This window comes from Musca domestica, unplaced genomic scaffold (genome assembly GCF_030504385.1).
Source record: "Musca domestica strain aabys unplaced genomic scaffold, Musca_domestica.polishedcontigs.V.1.1 10, whole genome shotgun sequence".
Taxonomy (NCBI): Eukaryota; Metazoa; Arthropoda; class Insecta; order Diptera; family Muscidae; genus Musca; species Musca domestica.
The window spans coordinates 9,520,783-9,539,975 of NW_026712115.1; the positions used below are offsets into that span (position 1 = coordinate 9,520,783).

The 19,193-nt window shown below is 36.2% G+C and overlaps 1 protein-coding gene across 2 annotated transcripts in view; it reads right to left on the reverse strand.

Moving 5' to 3' along the window:
* Positions 1-1,604: 1,604 nt before the first annotated feature.
* LOC131800400 (protein prickle) overlaps positions 1,605-19,193 on the reverse strand; it is a 328,219-nt gene continuing 310,630 nt past the window's right edge. For both annotated transcript variants that reach the window (XM_059126184.1, XM_059126175.1), the window contains exons 4-6: positions 18,942-19,070; positions 12,208-12,411; positions 1,605-8,699 (exon numbers count right to left, since the gene is read on the reverse strand). In XM_059126184.1, the coding sequence (XP_058982167.1) occupies positions 6,852-8,699; positions 12,208-12,411; positions 18,942-19,070 (2,181 nt within the window). In that variant the 3' untranslated portion in view covers positions 1,605-6,851. The remainder of the gene's footprint in view (positions 8,700-12,207; positions 12,412-18,941; positions 19,071-19,193) is intronic.

Sequence of the window (19,193 nt, forward strand, 5' to 3'; positions counted from 1 at the left end):
CTGTCTGCTGGTTGGTGTACACGATAACTCACGAAGGGAGTATCCGATTTGGTCTAAACTTGGTATATCGTAATATTATTATCAAACATAGATCGAGTGCGGGGTTGGGCAATATCTGTCCACTCTTCCCCACAAAAGGCCAACATTTGGACAGAAAAATTTTTAATCACAGAACAAGAAATGATCATCCGATTTTGTTCAACCTTTGCAAATCCTAGTATTTGTATCTGTGCTAGATTAGATGCGAAAATGGACAATATGGGGTCCAAATTTTGAATAACCTCTAACAACTCTAGATTTGGTATGTAGATGGGATAGGTCGGACCACTCCCTCTGGTACGTCCCCCATAATGGGTAAAAAATTTGAATAACCATGAGGCTTTTAAAACACCAAGGTGGTCAGGATATTATGTCTTTGTGCATTTGTTTGTAACAGGCAAAAAGAAACGAGATAGACCCATAGTTCCTTTGATGATCTGCGTAGAATTCAAATTATGAGTCGATTTATGTATGTCCGTCCGTCCGTCCATCCCTCTGTCTGTCTGCCTGTCCATATATTTTTGTAAAGAAAGTACAGGTCGCATTTAATGCCCAATTCAGATGAAATTTTGCACAAATAATTTGTTTAACCCAAGGACAAACCCTATTGAAATTGGAGATAATCGGTCAAAATTCAGGTATAGCTCCTATATATATTTTCGTCCAATTTGCCTTATATTGTGCACCAAACTTATATCAGCCCAAATAGTATGGAATTTTGCACGACCAGATTTGACCTGAAAATAAGTATGCCTTAAGAATGCCTTTGCCAAATTTTATCGAGGTCGATTCAGATTTAGATATAGCTCTCATATATATTTATCCGATTTCAAGTTAATTGTGCACCAAATGGATAATACAAGCCCGAATTGAAAAGGCGCAAATTCCTTTGGACTTTTAATTATTACTATAATCATAGCTGGTTTGATTTAATTCTCACAAATTCCCCACTAAAACTTTTATTTCTTATGTGAAGCTCTACTAAATATGCAAAGTGGTGTACGGTATCATAAATTCGTCCCCGCCCGACTTTAAGGCTTTCTTTACTGCTTGAATAGTAATAACTCGCATTGAGTGCCAAAAAAAGCACCCGATTCTCTTTAAATTTCACACATCCCAATTTTTTTACTAACGCAAGATCTGGTGGGAAGATCTCTTAAATATTTCTTTCTGCCAGAGATCTGATGTGAATGTGAAATTTATCTTCCCACATCTTCTCGTATCTCCCATAAAAGTTTAACATTTTGATTAACAATTACCATCATAATAATTATTCAACTTTATTTCTTCCGAACTATCCCAATCAAGGATCAAGAGTTTGAATAATCATAACGCAAGTCACATCCGACCGATACTTTTTAGCTTGTTTTTTCTTATATTTTGTCCTCAAGAAAACTTTTCTAGAAATGATCCCTCCCTATTTCCCATCTCGAGACGATCCGATTAAAATGTCGTCTCTAGCATGGTAGAGAGCTCACATAAAATTCTGAGTATTATTTTAATCAGCCTCGAAGTTATGGAATAAGATTCTTTGTCAATCCTTTCTCAATTAAAAAAAAATGGCATTTTCCAGTTAATTCAGTTTTCTTTTATTCAAATAAAGTTCACCTTACAGCTAAGAGTTAGTTATTTAATAATTTAGATAAACTTGGTTTAAAAATATGCATATTTTTTGGAGTTAAACATTTTGTTTGCTATATAAATATATATATAAGTGTGTGTATATGTAGGAGTGTATATCATACTTAATATGTAATCAGTTTCATTCGTTTTTAACCATAAATATATAAATACCTAGATTTCATAAGATAAATATAAATAATTGTTTGTTTAAGAATAGCTTAAATCTAGTTGCACTTAAAGCTAGGCGATTTTCTTCACAAATAAAAGTTATTGCTTCGCTTTTTCACTGTTAACAAAAATGTTGTAGTTATTGTTATTACTTTTCCATTGTTATTGTTAGTTTTTGATGATGTTCACGTGAACTTATTTGTAAAGTTTTATTTTGTTTAGAAAAAGAAAACACAAATAATTAGATGTGTGGATTGTACTTTAGACTTTGTATTCACTTTCATATATATCATGTTGCTATAAATGTGAAAGTATTTACAGTAGCATCTGTGTGAGTATGTGTTTATACATAATAATACATGGTAAGAACTATATACTTATACATAGAAACTTGTTTTGTTTTTTTTTCGTTCTTAACTATTATTATAGATTTAAAATTTACATCCTTTCGAAAGAATTTATAGTCCTAAGCATATTTGGTACATAAATCATATTTTATGTCATAAAAGATATGTCGTAAAATTTTGAAATTTAAATGTTTTACATCGAATGACATGGGCACGATATTATCGTATGCCGAAAGTCATCAATTTTGGTTTAGCGTTTGAAAAGAAAAATCTTTTATTTTTCAATTTCAAAGAGATAAGGAGGCAGGCCTTTGCCAAAAATGGTAGGAAAGAAATAAAAACAGCAGCAGCAGCAAAGAAGCAGTCTAGCCAAAGGCCATGATTAAATGATGCCAATACGTATTATTTTATTGCATGCACATTGGCCATGCCAACTTGACCAAATTACCGGTCTGTCTGGTTGCAACCTCTTTGCTACTGGCTGCAAAACAAAAATGTGTGTATATTGGAAGTCAATAACGAAGCACAGTGTTTTCAAATCGTAAATGACCTGGAGTTTATGAAGAAGAAACCTCTACAAATCGTCTCTAATCTTATACAAACAAACTTCAATTTTGCAAAAAATTAAACTATCCACTGAGAACTCAAAATATAATAGCTGATTTTGTTGGGAATTGGGACCTTGTGTTTTATGGGGGGCTATACATAAATGTGGACCAATAAGAAACATCTAAAGAATACTACAAACGTTCATTCATGTATCTTAGAACTGTAACTAGTATCTTTTTTCAGCAGATGGGATAGACTTCATTAAATCGGTTTAAAATTGTTGTGGTGTTCATCAATTCATGTACTACACGGGGTCTCATGCAAGCAGTTCGAGGTATACGTAACCGGTTCACAGTTGCACTCCATCTTATTGTGGAGCTTTTTTCAAAATGTAGACCGTTTGTTGGGAAGGTAACGGACGCTGTCAGCAGATATTGTAAATCTTCGCACCACACCAAAATATTGGAAGTAATGGAGGATCGAACTTATTTTATGGGTAAGGTACCAAAAAGAGTGGACCGATATGACCCATCTTCAGGTGCCACAGATATAATCCCCATTATCATAACCCCCATAATGGAGTGGGGATTATGTCCAAAATAATCGGTCGTAATCCCTAGAAAGTAGCAGACATAATCCCCAAAATAATGATGTAGGTATTTTTAACCTGATTACGGCAAAGTAATTTTTTCGAGTGGGAAATACCCGGTTATTCGACTCGAAAATGCGGATTCCGGGTTTTATCCGTTTTTACAAAACTGATATGCACACAATTTTTCCATGTATCTTTTAGAGCTTTTAAAATTAGCCAGACTTCGGCCGGGACTGAGATTTTAAGATGTTCAACACCGGATACACAATCCATAGTTTTCTCCAAACTTTGTAACTTTTGTAAGTAGACAACCTTCGATTTTAAAGCCAATATCTTCGGAACTTCAAGAGATATCACCACATATGGCACCATTTTGGAAGAGCAAGAGGCTATAATGTAGTATATATACCTTAATACCCCAAAGGGGTCATTTTCGACTTTTCAAAAAGCTTCGATACAAAAATACAAAATTTTATGTATTGATCTCGAACCGGTTCAAACAACCATCATATGATCTCTTGTTGGATAGGTATTTTCATAAGCTTCCAAATGATACCAATTTGAATAAATCCAGTATTTGTATCCGAGTTTTCGGGTGGAAAACCGGGTTTCAAGTCAATCGTGGCATAGCCCATAACTCAACAAACCTTGTTATACCTTCCACCTTGGAAAGGAGGGTATATTAACTTTGTCATTCCGTTTGTAACATCCTTAAATATTCGTCGTAGACCCCATAAATTAATCAGAATAAAATTCTTATCATAATCAGAATAAAATTCTAAGTCGATTTAACGATGGCCGTCTGTCTGTCTGTCTGCCTGTCTGTCTGTTGAAATCACGATACAGCCCACATTATTTGACGTAGAGCGCCAAAATTTAGCAGAGCAATTTGTATTGTGTCTAGGATGGTTGGTATTGAAAATGAGATATATCGGTCCACGTTCTGGTATAGTCCCCATATAACGGTACCCATATAACGGTACCACATTTTTTCACGAATTTGTCTGAAAATTGGTACTTGTAGGTCATAATGGGTCCCTGTGCGTGTGGTAAAACATTACATATAGTCCCCATATAACGGTACCTCCCAATATTCGGCATTTTGATGATCTTTAACACATTTTTTCAAGAATTACTCTGAAAATTGGTAGTTGTAGATCATGACCCATGTTCGTGTGGTGAGTCATTGTAATTACTCTGAAAATTGGTAGTTGTAGATCATGACCCATGTTCGTGTGGTGAGTCATTGTAATTATAGGTCCACGTTTTGGTATAGCCCCCATATAACTGTACCTCCCGACATTCGGTAATTTGATGATTTTTGCCACATTTTTTCACGGATTTGTCTGAAAATTGGTAATCATAATGGGTTCTAGCTCCGTTGGCGAAACATTGTATGTATAGTTCCATGATTTGATATAGCCCCATATAACGGTACTTCCCGATATTCGGTATTTTGATGGTTTTTGCCACATTTCTTCTAATGTTTCCTTTACCCTAAAGTGGAGGGTATTAAAAGTTTGGCCCGGCCGAACTTATTGTTTTTTTTACTTGTTTTCTTTCTGGGGATTATGTCCGAACATTTTTCAATGGTCATCCCCCAGGAGGAATAATTTCAATGGAGATTATGACCGGGGATGTGGAACTAAGATGAGAATTTTTTATAATTTTATGAGAGAATAACTGAAAAAGATATTTTTGCATTTCCATAGTGTAACTATATCGAATTTCGAGAACCTTATTAAAATACGGGATAGTTACACTGAACGCTTTGGACGAAATCGTTTTAAAGATATTTGGAACTGATCTAGAAATATCATTTTATTCGTCCGTCTGCAACGCTTGTTGCAATATCAGTATGCATTTTTTCGCTTTCCAATATAGAAAATGTTGCTCTATTCCTTAATATTTGTTAAATCAGAAGACCTCCGAAATACTCGCCCGAAGTAGAGAGAGAGAAAGAGAGAGAGAGTGAAAATCACTAGCATATTAAAAGATTCTACTCTTTCAGAGTACTCTTTTTAGTTTTTGCCAAACATGTTGAAGAGCATTGCCGCCAATCTGTACCAACAAACTACCACGAGCATACAAAAATCCATCTGATCCTTGTATCTGCAGTTTGCTGTTACTCCCAGATACAAATTAGCAACTAAAATACCACTCGATTTCACTCTTAGAGTAAACTTGTACTTTATTTCATGCGTGACCACTCTCATTCAATTTTCTCAAACAGGAGCAAGTCTGAAGCTCTCACACCCTAACAAACATGTAGAAAGTAAACTTCGTATAAAATTCGTACTCTTATGACATTCCTGCTCGCGAGTAATTTTCACTCCCGTGTATAACAAGTAAATCTGTGTTCTAAAAATCAGTGCCTGATTTTCCTGAAATATATTTTCTCTTTTCTTTCCACAAAAGGCCAAATCCTGCAGTTCCGAATTTAACACGTTTTAATATGTTTGACAAATGGTGACCAGGTGACCATTTGACCATTTTTTAAGATCTTCCTGGCGACGAAAAGAGTTGTTTTTATTTTTTTTTCTAAATTTTAAAATTTTTGTTCTAGAATTTTGGTGTTTTTAGAAATATTTTTTAAGAAGTAAGCGGAAATTTACTAGCGTCTATAAACAAGGAATTCCTAAACAAAGTTCGTAGATTTTAAAAAAGAGCTTCCTACCTGAACATCTTGGAATTTAAAATGACTTATTTATCTGTGTCAAAGGCTTAAAAATCATCGTATAACTACGGTTGAAACGGTTGGACCAAACCTTTGATTGAAAGAAAGTCTTAAGTGGTTAACGGACTTGCAAATATTTCTGATTTACTGTGGGGCGTCTAGGAGATCTGTATGGAATGGCAAATGTCTACAAATAAAATACGTCCCATTTAGGTTCACTGAGTAGGAAAATTGCATAAGTTAAATGACTTAATGAATGCGAGAAGGGAGAGAACTTCCTTCAAACATTTCAATTTTTTTTTTCATAATATTTAAATATTCTTCAACGAATCGAAGGAGTGAATTATTGGTTGATATTAAATCCCTATTGGGGATTGTAAAAATTATTTCAATATCGACTTTAGTACTTTTGTCCTACATTTTTGAAAGCACAGCTTACATATCTCTTATATATTATTTTAACATAGGCAATTTAATCCACAATTTTCAGTTTTTAATTCACTGTGCGGTAATGTATAAAATCAAACATCTAAACGCCAAATGCAAACTCCACGAAACCGATGAAGACAAAAACAAAAATCCTTAATTAATATGTAGCTGCTTCTAACAGCATAAATTATTTTGAAGAAGATGACGGTGGTGTTGGTGGTAGAAACGAAAACTAGTGGCGTTGGTATTGGCGACGGCGGTATCGATTTTGCCTTTGGCAGCATTAGCGCTAGAACAAAAGACGAAGAAAAGACAGGAGGAGGGAGACATTGATGTGTTTTTTGCATGGACACAATTGGCAGTTATGTTGTTGCCGACCAGTTATTGCAGCAGCATCGATGCTCACGCATTTGCCTTTGCTTGTAAATCACGAAATGATACAATTCTTGTCTTTGTCGTTCGCATCGGAAGTCTTGCGTTTGCGATCGTAGGCCAAGGCGTCGTTCGGCACATAACTGACGCGTACACCGCCATAATGACGTCGCTGTGGCAGTTGATACATCATATAATCCTCGGAACTGGACGAACTGGAAGAGCAGGTCGAGCACACACTGGACGCATCATCTGAATCGTCATCGTGTTGCCCGGTCGACATGGTAGTCTGCGATGAATGATGATGTCGGGTAGGATCTAATGTGGCTGATTGCAGAATGGAAGGTGGTCCTTGGTACGAAGATGAGAGCGGCTGTGTTGTGTTGTATGTGTCGGCTCGTGTTGTGGAATTGGAACGATGACCACTGCCGGAACGATGAGATTTTCGTCGTCTTCGTCGTCGTGAAGAGTGACCGCCATGTCGTTGCGTTGGCTCAGAACTGTTATCAGTGCTTCGATTGGTCCCGGCACCATTGCCCGAATAACTGCGAGATCGTGGCAATGTATCGGCGGGTATACCTTCGAATCGAACACCTTTGGCTTTTTTACTCTCCCCACCACCGCTCATAGGTGACGATGAGGATGCTCCACTCAAAATAGAAACTGGATGTATGGGCGGATTTGTACCCGACTGAGCTGACTGATGTGACACAATGGAACGTTCACCGGCCGAGGCTGTGGGCGATCCCATCAACTCTGGAGGAAGAGCTGTTGAGGCCACCGATAAATTTGGTGTTGGAAGATCAGGAACCTCCGAGGGCGGTGCAGAAGTTGCAGGATGTGCCTGCGTTTGTTGCAAGGGTTGTGAATATTCTGGACAATTTCCATATTGTTGAGTGATGGCATTTGGATTTTTAGGTAACGAAGAATTTGTTTGTATCGACAGCTCAGGCATACTGGAGGTTTTCGAATTTTCCACTTCGGATATTTGATGCAGCTGTCTTTGCAGGTTATAGCTAGTGGCTCCTGTCAATATGGGCTTATTGGGCCAGGTTGAATCCAGGTTGAGAGCCATTTCATTGAAATTATACGGCCCTTCACGTTTCAGTTCCATGGGCTTTGGCATCAAATGATTGAATTCTCCCGGCGATGTTAGGGGTGACATATTCTGGGAGGACGACGAGTTAATGCCTCCCGAAAAGTCGGTAAAATCACCTGCCGTATGCTCCATATCCTTGACCACACCCGCATCTGAATCCGAGGTGGGATAACTTTGCTTAGCACCATCCGACGAGGTGGATATGGCCACCAAACCCACATTGGATCCCCCGACAACATTCACACTGCTGCTATTCGAGATGCCAGCCGCTATTTGCTGACTTTGCAGCTGATACATGGCATTGTTGAAGTTTTGCTGATGCTGCTGTTGTTGCAAAGGTGACATTGGCGGCGAACTTGAGGCATGACTTGACGGAATACGCGTCTGAGGTCTTACTCGCTGAGTGGGTGGCGTGGGTGTGGTGTACATGCCGGTGCCCGAACTGTCCGACGGTGTCGGTGGCTCACCTTTACTGCAGGCTATGGAACAATAGATGGAGCCACGTCTGGGCAGAAATGCACGTCCCAGCAGTGAACAGCGACATGTGTTGCACGAGAAGCACTCGTCGGTGGCATGCCAATGCTGGCCGTCATGGCTCATTTGTCCTTGATCTACGCCAATAGCTTCGCCACAGTAATCACAGTATTCAGCGAACATCGCATCGAAACAGAGCAGACAATAGGGCTTGCCCTCACGCATAATGTACCTCTGGCCACCCAATTGCTTTTCGCACTCCTGACAGGCAAAGTGATTCATATGCCAGGCACGTCCTTCTGCTTCGGTGCACTCATCGGCCAGGATAATCTGTAAGACAGAGCAGGGAAAATGGAAAAAGTTTTGGTTATTCCGTTACATGACTAGTCGCATTTTCTTCTTTATGTCACTTAAAATCAAAAAGAAAACGAGTAAAAAGAAAAAGGAAAAACTTAAACTAACTTTCTTTTGCGGTGCATTGTTACCGGGGATGAAAAACTATTCATGACCAAAGGTGTTTGGGAGCATTGTGCTGGGCTAAAGTATTGGAATTTCTTCGAAGTTAAGTGCGTGCCATGGTCGTGAGCTGGCAAAAGTTTAGTGTCATTGCAAATTTTGATATGTATAAGCATGATTGAGACTTTTGAACTTGAAGGAATATTGATAACGCCAGGTGAAGGTAAGAGACTTTCAGAATGGTGGCATGTTTGAGTGGTCGTAGTGCTATTTGGTCATTATTTTCGCTAACAAAGTTGAAATGCGATAAGATCCATCACCTGAGAGTAAAAACTGAAAAGAACAAACACGGCGTTAAGACGACTCTGATTAGATATCAAAGAAAATATTAAATTATAGCCACTTCAGCTAAAAAAAATGGCTAGAAGTTTTTCAACTGCGAAACCGTACAAACAATTTACAAATTGGGTTTTAATTTTTTGCCGAAACTTGACAATATCGAATATATTGTACTACCGCTATATAATAGTGCACCTACATTTCATAAGTAATGATTAACTCATACATTTTTAAGATTTGGTTGCTAAGAGTAGACATATTTAGGCCTTGGTTTGGCAGACACGACCAAATTTAGCCCAGAAACTCGTATGGGAAATTTAGTCGGTTCAGATATAGCTTCCGATATGTGTTTCATTCAATATTGGTATATACACTCTGTTATTTCGCTTAAGTTATCAATAATACCTTGCAAAAATTTTCAGAACTAACACATGTTTTCTATAATTTAGTTGACAACTAGGTCATGTTTTAAGTACTAAGTCAGTACACGTTTTGACCCCTCTTTGGGTCTATCCACAACAAATTTGAAATAAACAACACCATTAGTTACAAAGATATTCAAAAGTCTCCAACAACTATTGACAGTCTGTTTCCCTTTTTTCTCCATTAGAGGATGTATACTCAGCTAGTATACAGGCTAATGTACCCTACGGCTGGTCAACGTCGTTTGAGAGAATTTTTTTTTCGGATCTGACCTTCGGTCTGAGAACAATAATTTTTACATGGATCTATATTCTCTAAATTTAAATCAAACTGCCTTACTACTTCTACATAGGACATGAACGGATGGGCAGTCGAATAGCATCGCCTTCATTGTAGCTGACTGATACTATCCTTAAAACGGTCGAGGGATATTATCGAAGCTGAGCTTAAACGATCCCGTTTTTTCATAGAGTCTTAATATGGTGTTTATTAGTCCGAGGGAGTTTGTCAGTTTCCTATAAAGCACATCTCTAGATAAGGGGCAGGGTGGATGATCACATTTGCCTATTTTTTAAAGTTGAAACATCCCACCTAATGAACTGATGTGTCCACACACCAGATTTTCCGCACACCTATATTGATTATGGGGATGGTGTCCCAAATAGAAAAACAAAACAGCAACCCAATAGTATAGCCGGCTGTCGTTGATGTACTTATAAGTCGCCCTCCGTCGTCATCCTGCACCGATATAGGTGCCTTGGCATCTATAACAGTATTTACAGCTACAAGCACTCATCCTTGGAACAGATACCCCGAAACGATAATGAGGGGATGACACAGCGAGCCAGTCCGCAAAATCACTGCTTGTCCTGGGGCTTCCCGAAAAAACTACAGGATCAGTATAAAATGGCTACGGAATGTGGAAAGGAACCGTCATATTATTTAAATTAGCAAGGTAACGATATAGGGTTGAGCTGTGCCCTGAAGAGTTAAATGAAGGCTATTTGAAGACCATAGACAAAAAGTAATTGGAAACAAGGCAGAGATTAAAAAAAAAATTATGGTTGGGCAGCAAGTTTGAGACGAAACATATGCTAGAAATCCTTGGTTTTCCAAAATAAGATTTGGATCCGTTCCTTTTGAATTCCCTCGGCCTATGTAAGTTTTCAAAATGTATTTTGACTTGCGTTATTATTATTCAAAAGATGACCTTAATGTCCGAAACCTGATATAAATATAAGGACGTGCCAAAAAAAAAAAAAAAAAAAACACATATCTCATAAAATATGATGGAAGTACAAGGGATCGGACGCTTATATCTCTTTTTATAAGAATTAAAATTATTAAAAATTTTGACCTGTTGTTGGGGAGGTACCAGTACAAATGGTCTGATATATTTTATCTTCACAACTGATTTTGTAGAGATATTGGGATGTACCGAGTTTGAAATGAATCGGATGCTTATTTAGCGTTTTATGAGCTTCATGGTTATTCAAAACTTCAATCCGTTGTGGGGAAGGTCCCAGAAGGAGTAGTCCCTTCTATCCGCTCTTCGTACTAGATCTTGCGTTTGTAGAAATATTGAGATGTGCGAAATTTTTATACAATCTGGCTCTTATTTCACAGTTTATTCAAATTGTTTACCTTTTGTGGGGGAGGTACTTGATGGAGTGGGTCAATATAGCCCATTTTCGCACTTGGTCTAGCACTGATACTAATATTGAGATTTGCAAAGTTTGAACATAATTGGATGGTATTTTCTTGTTCTATTAGGGACATTATTTTTTTGTGAAATTTTTTACTTTTTGTGTGGGAGGTAAAAGAAGGAGTGAACCGAAATTGCTCATCTCCGAATTCGATATAAGTTTGGAACAAATCGGATACTCCCGTCCAGAGACAGTGACAGGAACACCTCTCGATCGATTTTAAATATCCTGAAACGGATTTTGTTCAAAGAGACCTAGGGTCCAAAACCGTTATTTCGATGAGACACGTTTTGGCCGGTATAAAAAGACACTCCTTGTGGCTGGACATGTCCAGAATGGCCAAACTAGACGTGAAAAAATAACTAATGAACTAGGGGTTGCAAATATTGTATTGAAAGTACACACATATCGAAAAACGTAAATGTGAATTTTTTACATATTTTTCTGGTTCTGTATGATTGTGCAAGAAAAGAAAGAAAGCAAGAAACTTTTAACATCAATCGAGACAAAAAATAGAGGGCGCACAAAATTTCGGTTTTTAATTATGAGGTATCAATGGGTAACAGACCTTGTGAAAACGAAATCCTGTTGATATATAATTGTTTATGACATATACAATTTCCCATGCACTTAGTATTCGATCATCCAACACAATAAAGAATATGACTAAACTTTTCTTTTTTCCAAAAACAACATAAATCTTCAAAACAAAATGTCTGACACTTTCCTTTCTTTAAACACAATACGATATTCACAGACTGAGTCATTTATAATTATTATTAATAACTCATAACTTCCTTCAACTTTTAACAAGTGACATTAGTCTCGAGTAAAAGCACTCTCAACATGATTAATTCACATCCGAGAAAACTTTATCCAGACAGTAAAACAAAGAAAAAAAAATGAAAACTTACCTCATCACAGGCGGAGCAGCGTGGTTTCAAAGTTTCTGCGTGATGACGGCCACAATACAGGCGTCCATCTCGATGAAAGTAGATAAGATCGACAAGCAATTCACGGCAAACGCAGCACACGAAGCAACCTGGATGCCAGGAGGTATTGGGGCCCAAACGAGAAGCAAACACTGCCATGTCACCGGTGGAAATCAAATCGTCGCACTGAAATTAGATTTGCAAAACGAGACATTAAATTAATATTAAAATCGGAAAGTATATCATCTTGAGGCAAAACTGGGTGTTGTTTGCTTTTTTGCTATAAATTGCATGATACTTAGTGGAGGGGAAAAATGGCCCCTGACAAATTTCTAAGAAATTCAGGGAAAAAAGGAGGTAAAACTTTAACACTTGACCCCCTGCTAACTGTCAACATTTACTTTGTCTATTTGTTTGTGGCTGTTGTTCTTCCTACCAGCTTTTCTCAGCGCTCTTAATAACATTCCCACTTCGGATAAAGATAAACTTGAGAATGCCTTGCATTCACTCTTCGCCGCAGCGTCTGATGCAGCTGATGTCTTTGGAATCCCAGCTACCCACAATCATTCAATTACCCTCTAGTTAGCCAGGTCAAGTCATGTTGTAAGGTGTTCGTTTTTTTTTTTGTAGCAAACAAAGTCAAGTTGAGTTGAGTTAAGTTGCTTGGCTTCTATCCGTTGTTTGCAGGTTGCCTTTACACAATTGTCTTATGCCGGGCATTCTTAACGACATTCTCTTGGCCACTTGAAGTTTGTAGGTGGCTATGTACAATCAGTCCGAACACATGTCATGACACTTGGGTTAACAATTCGCTGACAGTTGCAACTTAAGCTGTTTGCTGCCACAATTAGTTGAGGTGATGGTGGGGGAGGAATGTGTCGTCGCCGTTCGCATAATTGTTACTGTCGTTAAACTACTCCCAAGTCATTAGCTAAGAATTAACTTTTAATTGTATTAAATATTTATGTATTGAATTTAGTTTTAGTTTATTAAATTCCGCGCTGGCCAACACATTTTCAAACATATACATGAATGTATATTTGTCGTTGTTTATGTTTAAGGGCATATCGAAAAAATGTAATTAAAGCACATGAAAGGCTTTTGCGAAAAGTCTCCAAACTTATAGTTTTGAAACTTGGAAGAATGGCGATTATGCAAATTTTTGTTCTCCTAAATAAAAAACTCTGTATAAAAATTGTAAATTATGGATTCTCTTGACCATCTAGGACTCCACTAATTTTATAATATCTCTCAATTTCGATTCCAACCACCAATTAGCAAATTGGGTGAAAACTGCACAAAAGCTGGACACATACCCTCAGCTATGTAGCTACAGAGGGTATATATCATTTGATACGGCCAAAAAGTGTTTTCTTTGGACCAAATTCGTTTCAAGACATTTGGAGTCTATCTAGGGGTATCCGTCGGTCCGTCTGTCTGGCTGGTGCGCACGATAACTCTCGAAGGGAGTATGGTGCATCGAAATATATCGAGTTCGGTGAAGGGCAAAATCGTTACATTTCTTCTGGCACCTCCCCAACAAAAGTCGAGATTAAAAAAAAAGTAGGATACCTCATAGAAAGAGAAAGGATCATTCGATTTTGTGCAAAATTTGCAAATTCTAATATTTTTATCAGTTTTAGGCCAGGTGTGAAAATTAACAATATCGGCAAACTACTTCAAGTACTTCCCCCATAAAGGGTCAAAATTTGGAATAATTATAAACCTTATAAAATGAAAAAAGAGTCCGATTATCTTTAAATTTAACACATACTAATACTTTGTTTTAACACAAAATCTGTCCACTCCTTCTGGTACCTCCCCCACAACCGGTCAAAATTTTGACAGCCATGAAGTTCTTTAAACACGACATGAGCATAGGAACATTTCAATATTTTTTTATCAACATTAAACCCTATGTGAAGATGGTATATCTAAATATTTTTTCAATGAAAGAACAGATCTCCCTCACAAAAGGTTAAAGCTATAATTAACAATTATTCCCAAAAAAATTGATTTTCTTCAAAATTTGCACATCCAAATATTTGTTATCACTATTAGATGAAGTTGAATGCTGTGATCCAATTTATTTAATACATCGCAAATATTTCAAAGGAGGTAGTCGATATAGTCCAAATCGGGTACGTTGTAATGTATATCAGAGTCAGTTCTGATGAGAAGATAATAAAGGTCCACTCCTTCGGTATATCCTCCATAAAGGATCAATAATTTAAATAATCATAATGTAAGCCAAAACATATTAAATGGAAAACATGGTCAAAACTAAAAACAAATACAAGTAAAGAAGCAGCGAAGCTTGGCCGGCCGATCTTTTTATACCATCCACCATTTGGAAGGAACTTAAAAAAAATCCCTCGAAAAATACCTCTCAAATGAAAACCTTTATATGTGGGCTATACGAAGACATGGTGTAGTAACGATTCCGAACTTCAAATACGAATAATTCCGGTGAATAATGTCGCTAATATCATCAAAATACCGAATAAAGTTATGTACCGTTGTATGGGGGCTATATTAAGACGTCGCCTGCATAGACAATTTTCCGTCATAGGTTCATTCGGGTGAATAATGTCGCAAAAATTCTGGAAATACCGAATATCTCGGGGTACCGTTACATGGGTGACATACTAAAACGTAGACCTATGTAGAAAATTCTCTTTCAGGGGGTAAAGTACTCAGAAGGAACCCCATGCGTATATTTTAAGCCAATTCCATTGAAAAAATGTGACTAAAATCATCAAAATACCGAATATCGGGGGCCACCATTGTATGGGTGCTATATCGTGTACCTATATAAATAATTCTCTTTCAGGGGTAAAGCACTTATTTTTCAGGAGGTAAAGTAGTCACGAGGAGCTCCTTGTGTAGAATTTCACATTAAAGCCGAGTAGAACTTATAATAATCTCCACCATTTGGAAAGAATTTGCAAATTTCCAAAAAACAAAAACATATTCTGTTAGAGATGGTATTACCCTTTAGGAATTCAAATACGAATTCCGATGCATAACGTCGCTAAAATCATTAAAATACGGAACATATGGTGTATCATTATATGAGTTATAGTAAGACCTGGGCCTGCATATGCAATTTTCTAGCATAGGCTGTAACATGGCTCAATTACAGAAAGTAGAACAAAGCTACCCCTAAATACAATTTTTTCTTCTGGTGCCCCTATTATGTCATCACATATACACAGTTTGTATATGTGTGGGTATTGTTTTGAATAAAAATAAAATAATTTGAAATTATTTCAAATTCAGTTGCAACAAAAATGCATATTTTCAACGTTAATGGGAAACAAATTGCAAAATTTTGGGAGAAAATGTCATTGTATCTTCTATTCAATTTTGTGGAAGAGCCCCGAAATTGCGTTTCTCCAATATGAGAATTTGGTTAAAATATAAAATACTTAGATGTCTATTTGACAATATATGGCTCCGGTACGTAATTGCATTGAGCCATGGTCTGTAGTACCTTTGAATCAATTCCGGCGGATAATGTCGTTAAAATCAACCAAAATACTGAATATAGGGAGAGTCCGTTATATGGGGTTATATGAAGGCGTAGGCCTGTTTGGACAATTTTCTGTACAAATTTGAAACATTTCCGGTGAAAAGTGTGACACAAATCATCAAATTACCGAATATCTGGAAGTACTGTCTTATGAGGACTATACCAAAACTTAGACCTACATTGATAGTTCTATGATAGGATGTTTGTTACATAATTGCAATGTATGGAAACGTATTAGAATTTTATGCAGATCAGGAATATATACATTTTGTGGGGTCTAAAATGTATATTTCGAGGTGTTCCAAATGGAATGACCTTCCATACTATAAACAATATTTGGATATCTTAAATAAAAAATGTTCATCGCCAACAATAATCTGTTTATGGGCAACTTGACTTCAATCCCTTCTAACAGTAAATTAGGATTCCTGTGCTAGCCTCCACCTTAGGTTGTCCTTCGTGTTTTTTCTACATATGTTCTCATATATTTATCAGTATACTAGCTGGCCCGGTCCGCGTTGCCGGCTCGTACTTTTAGTCTTTAATGATTATTTTTTAAAGCATAATATATCACAGATCTGACTCATCTAATAAAAAGTAATGACTGCATAGTAATTTCTAAATAGTAACAAATATTCATGGCAAAAATTATTATAGATGTTCACCTACCGTCGGTGTTACATATTTTGAATAGCCTGATCCTATTTTTCAGCCATAGGCTTTAATTTGAGTGTTAAAAACCTTTATGATAAAGAACGTCTATAATAACCCCATGTGAAAACTCAGCTCAATTAAAATGAGCTGTAATTTGGAATTTTTATTTCCAACGTTTAGAATACCGTGTTGAGTGGTATTTATTGTCCACCTCATAATTGAGGGCAGAATGATTTCAGAATAGTCAAAGATAATTAGTCTTTTACACCCATTATCGAAAGATGGGAATTAATTTTTTGATGATGATGGTTTCTTCTCAAATTACCAACATTTGCCGAAATCAGTATGAAAAATATGGTTAAAATGTAAAGTATACTTGAAATCTGGTTGTACTTTTATCTGGGGCTATGACCCAAATCATGACCTGCAAAAGCAATCTAAGGTATTTTGAAAGTTTAGGAAGAAATTCTTTTCTTACTAAATGTCCAATTCGCTTTATATTCGGTATTTCACTGATTGCAGTCCCAATGAATTTAGCATTTTGAGTTCTCTTTGAACGGATTATTGTCATGTGAAAGAAGTAAGTCTACGTTTTGAAATGAGCCCCATAACGCTTTGTAGGTCATCATTGTTTGTTTAAATGTGTTCGCATTTACCAGCTTAAGCACGATGTAGGTCATGGAGTTGAAAGCTATAAGCCAATTTTAGGCATGAAAGATTGCCATTAGTATCGTATTGCATACCATCCGAAATTGTATGAATTCTTAAAATCCGTCACCCCGTTCTTGAGTTATAAGCGTAGTAACTGACATGATTTTCTTATATATGGTGAAAATAATTCTTTATTTTTTCACAAAAAAAAGATCGAATTCAGTATCTTAAGCTCAATTGAAAAAAATCGTACATTATATAAAATTGACAAAAAAAAAGAAAAGCCAATTGAAAAAAATACAAAAATCTTCAACTGGTACTATTATTTTGAAATTCGATTCCATTAAACAATTTTTCATTTTTCTTTCCCGATTTTAGTATTCTTGCAATGAGATGGCCTTTTTCGTGATTTTTTTTTAGCGATTTTAAAAAAGTAATTAAAATATTTTTGTTCTTAGCTTATATCTATAAATAGCAGTTTTGTCCGTTTTCGCTTTATACTTCCCGAAAATACTACACATAATATTAGAATTAAAAAAAAAAAAAAACACTACAAATATACTTTCGAAAATTGTAAATAAAATTGTAAAAAATGGAAAAAAATTATGCAAAATAAAACACTACTATTGTACATTTCAAAAGTCAAAATGAAAATACTCAAATTTCACATTTTTACGCGATTTCTTTTGGATTTTATCCTTTTCCGCCAAGGGACATTTCGGAATTTGACTTAATCGTTAAATTCAGATCAGCGGTTCTTAAATTATAAGCGTAGTTACTAACACAACTTTCTTATATATAGATATATTTACATTAAAAAGTAGACGAGGTTAGTTCTTCAGCACCAAAATATATATTTAGGTTTGGATGATAAGTCAGCAGTATCTCGTGTAATAATTTTCAAACCGATATCTTCATTATCTGGCAAATATAAGGATTTTAGATAAATCTAAATAGAGGGCTTAAAAGTAGGCGTGGTCAATATTTTTTTCTTTAAAAACCTAACTCGGGATGTGACTAAAGTTTGTACAAAAAAATATGCAAATCGGTCCAGCCGTTCTCAACTGATTCCATTACCAACAAACAACAATTGATTTTTTATGTATAGAAGATTGATTTAATGAAAAAGTTGTTTCTAAAAATTTCTGTCCCTGCTCAAATTTCTTCGGATCGAATTTAAATAAAGGCCTACATGCGACTTCTTGGTCACAAAAATCATTCAATGGTGGCAGGCTTAGGAACTGTACATCATCAAGAACAGGAACTTCAGCTATACATATTTTTAATGGTTTTATGTAGTTTGTATTATGTTTGAAATTTCCTGGACCTCTGACGTTGAAGCGATAATTTTTCCGCCAATCAGAAGATGTTTACTCTGATTTGCCAATAGAATATTGAACCTCATATTAGTTTGTAAAAATTAATATGGTCTTAATATAGGCGTATATGAACTTTTTTACACCCCTTAAATTTGTTTCTTCATAAGCTTTTTTAAGAATATTGGCGACATATCTTACATTCATTACATTCTTACATTCCCTCATCAAATTTATTCCGAATATTTACAACTGTAATCCTCCAACTTGTTCCATTTTCAATTAGCCTAGTCTAGAATTTTCTTATTTACAATCTATACCGAACATAAAAATTAAATACCAATTTCATTTCAGCATACTTTGCAATTTTTACACCATCTCTGTAAATTGCTTAACGGAATGGTGTGCCACTTTTCTTGCATTTCTTTCTACAAAATTGACCTTCTCCCACTATCAGCGTCCATGGAAAATGCAAAAATTACAAACTAATTTCATGGCAGCTTAAAAGGTGGGAGAACGCTGAAATTTAATCTTAAATCGATAAATATCTATTTACTTACCCCGTCGCAGGGACGTGCACTCATCAGAGGTCTGACATTGCCACGTCCAAGTGCATCACGTTTACGTTGTGTGGAGAATAGGCGAAGTTCTTTGCGTTCCTCATCCGTCAGAGAGTGACAGTAACGAACCTGAAATGACAGAGAGACAGACAATGAAATAAAGTACAAAGGCAATGATGAAAACTTTCAGACCAAACAATAGCAAAAAAAAGATGGTCTTCAAACAAGGCCATCAACTGTTAAATAATAAAT